Source organism: Myotis davidii, unplaced genomic scaffold (assembly GCF_000327345.1).
Source record: "Myotis davidii unplaced genomic scaffold, ASM32734v1 scaffold1307, whole genome shotgun sequence".
In the NCBI taxonomy this organism is placed as follows: Eukaryota; Metazoa; Chordata; class Mammalia; order Chiroptera; family Vespertilionidae; genus Myotis; species Myotis davidii.
This window is the reverse complement of record NW_006298623.1, coordinates 599353-602483: the sequence shown is the minus strand read 5'-3', so window position 1 is coordinate 602483 and position 3131 is coordinate 599353. Positions and strand designations below refer to the sequence as shown.

The following is a 3131-nucleotide window of genomic DNA, read 5'->3' as shown; positions in this document are numbered from 1 at the left end:
ATATATATTTATATTATGTCTAGCATGACCAACAATACAAAACCAATACCGTGGTGCTCACTTGGAGAAATAAAAATTTAAAAAAAATCTTAAAATGACAGAGGGTATAAGACTCCTATGTTAAAGACAAAAGGATATTATTACTCACAACATAGCAAGCAACATTGGCATCAGCATATTTGTGTCAGTTCCCCTTGCTAGCAAGTCCCACAGCAGCAAAGCATGGTCCCAGGTGAATACTTGCACATGCAGTGGGCTGTATTACAGGAAAGACACCCCAAGCTTAGAGAAGCTGAATCATTTTTACTGAACTCGATGCATGTCTGCCTTTCATTCCAGAGAAACACAATATTTTTCTTATTCTGGGTAGTAAGTTTGTGTACATTTTGCTGCAGAGAGACACCAAATCTACATTTCAAGGTTTTTTCCTAAGCAAATGTCTTTGAAAAGATGGTCTGGAACAAACAGAGTCAGTGATTAGTTTCAAAAGAAGTGCAGGGCATTGAGAACTGTTTTCCAGCAGTCTCACTCTTGATTTTATATAATATAGAGATCAGGACTATTTCTAAGGGCCATCCTATTAAAACAACATTTTTCAAGCTGTGCAAAGTTACAACATCCTTCTTTGTCCTAAGGCAGGAATTTGATTTTGAGGTCAAATCAGAAATCCTTCAACTCTGGGCACAAATCATTGAGCAAAATGTATAAGCGAATGTCATGAGGGCAGCTGTGGTTAGAAGTTGGGAAAAGATCTTTGCTTTTGGAGCGTGAGTCTGAAAGAATGGAAAGGTTCTCCTGGACAGAGTTCTCCCTTTCCTTGCTTGGGAAATAAGCTTTTGCTCCACATTTTCCGGCACGGGGTCACAAGGAAGGCAGGAATAGCCATTTTACCCAAGTCTCTAGCTGTGTTTGTGAGTCTTCGCAGGGAATTGAGCCCTGGCCGTCTCACTCTCAAACATTCTTGACCAGGCACAACTTAAATAAGCCATGGTTTGGGCATGAGCTGGAACTCTGAGAGAAGCAGATGGCCGTTAACTCCTTCCCCAATAATTTTTTTGTTAAAAACGTTTCTTTTTCAGACTAATTTTTTTATTTTGGTTCTATATAGTATTTTTGATGCTGGTTATGAAAAGAGTTTGTAATTATTTTTTCTTTCCATTTTTGTGGTTAAGAATAGTATTTCCTCAGAAAGTTTCTAGATGAAATTATTTAGAATGGTACGTATGTAGCTGGTTTTTGAAGGTAAAGTTTTTAGACGAGTATACTCGTCGACGACTGAAAAAAGAACATTTTGTGAAAACGTGTATACACGTTTCTGCCGGGGAAGGGGTTAAGCTCCTGTTTGCCTGCCTCAGACCCAGGAGGAAGAACCCAGGGATTTGAGCAATTACTTAACCATCTTCGATCCCCAGAATTCCATATAATTAGAGTGATTAATATTTTTTCCTGCCATGTCTTCCAATTAAAACATTCAAGGTAGCCTTAGGTTGGGTAAAAAGTTTAAATGAAGACTTTGTTGTAACTTTCCACTGTGAGTCCTTTAATGGGAGGTTGGTGGAGGGGTAATCTGAGTTTAATTTTTAACTTTACATATTAAAATGGTTCTATTTTGCTCATGTCCTATGAGAAATCAATGAAATATTATTTTCTTTTCTTTTTTAAATCAGTTACTTACAATGCCTCTTTAAATGCCATCATTTCCAGCACAACCAACAGTACAAACACTGTGGTGCTGGCTTGGAGAGAAAAACCAAAAAAGCATCTTCAAATGACATCTTTCAACATTGCCCAGGGCATTCATGCTTTTGATTACCACTCTCGGCTCAATTTAATTGGTACGTAAAATAAATTATGATAACTACAGGGGCCTCATAGACAGTCTGGATGCCTATTTGTATGCACGAAGCCTCTTCACCTCGTTGCTTTATTGCCAGAGAGACCAACTTGAGAAGCTTACATTTTATTGCCTGAGAATGCCTGATAATGATGCATTATAATGCATGGTGTACATGAGCTACACTGGGGTGAAAATATGAGGAAGTGCCCAATTCTTTAATGAGTGTTTTTATTAGCACTGGTAGGGCAGTAAAGTGATACACAGAAAGAAGACAGTTTGTGCATTGTCTGCGATTCTACCATCATTTTAACACCTCCAAAAGCGTAACCCCCCCACAAATACATGATCTTCCTTGCTACCCATTCCCCCACCCACATACACACATGAACTTCAAAATGTAGAACTTTTTCACTTTTCAGAGTACAACCTCTAATGGTTTTTGAAAAATTTCAGGTTATCCTAGCTGTAGTTTATTAAAGGAGTTTTTTTTTTATATATATACAAGAACATATTTTAGCTGTGAAAATAAGCTATAAAGGTTTTCAGGCATTAACTGTTTAAATGTATAGACATTTGAAAGCTGATAATTTGGTATGTATGATATTAGATCAGACATTATAAAAAAAAGTGAGGCACTGTGCTCACTTCGGCAGAACATATACTAAAATTGGAATGATACAGGGAAGATTAGCATAGCCCCTGTGCAAGGATGACATGCAAATTCGTGAAGCATTCCATAGTTTTAGACAACAGGGGGATGAGGTCACATATGTAATACCTTAATCAATAAAGAAATTAAAGATTGAAAAAAAGTGAGGCAGTACTAAAAAATTAATAGGTTAGTTATAGAGAATGACCATATATAGTCTACAGAAGGGATCATTTTAACTCTCACCAATAACTATCATTCATATAAAGAGTACTCATAGACTTCTATTGATAAGTACTGAGTATCAATTTAGGCACTGAATCCCTACATTTCCAACAATAATAGCTGACAAATATAGTAAAAGATACTTAGAATATGATCCAGGAATCTGCCAACATTAAACTTTCAAGGAGTATTGTTGATTTATTAGAGAATGCTGGGGAGGTTGGTGAATTGACTTTGGAGGGACTCAAATATCAGGCATTTCATTGACTGATTGATTGCTTAGGTCAACCCCTTTCCACTGGTCACTATTTTGTACCTGGCCAGTGCTGACAAAATGAGGGTGAATGAGCCAGTTCCAGCTGGCCCTCTCTGAGGGCACAACAAAGAATGCTCTCTGGCTTCTCCATAGACCCAAAGAAG

The 3131-nt window shown here is 37.4% G+C and overlaps 1 protein-coding gene across 1 annotated transcript in view; it reads left to right on the top strand.

Annotated features, from left to right (window-relative positions):
* WDR49 (WD repeat domain 49) overlaps positions 1-3131 on the top strand; it is a 78843-nt gene that overhangs the window by 14606 nt on the left and 61106 nt on the right. Inside the window, exon 4 of the mRNA XM_006774185.2 lies at positions 1668-1835. Coding sequence (XP_006774248.1) covers positions 1668-1835 — 168 coding nt within the window. The remainder of the gene's footprint in view (positions 1-1667; positions 1836-3131) is intronic.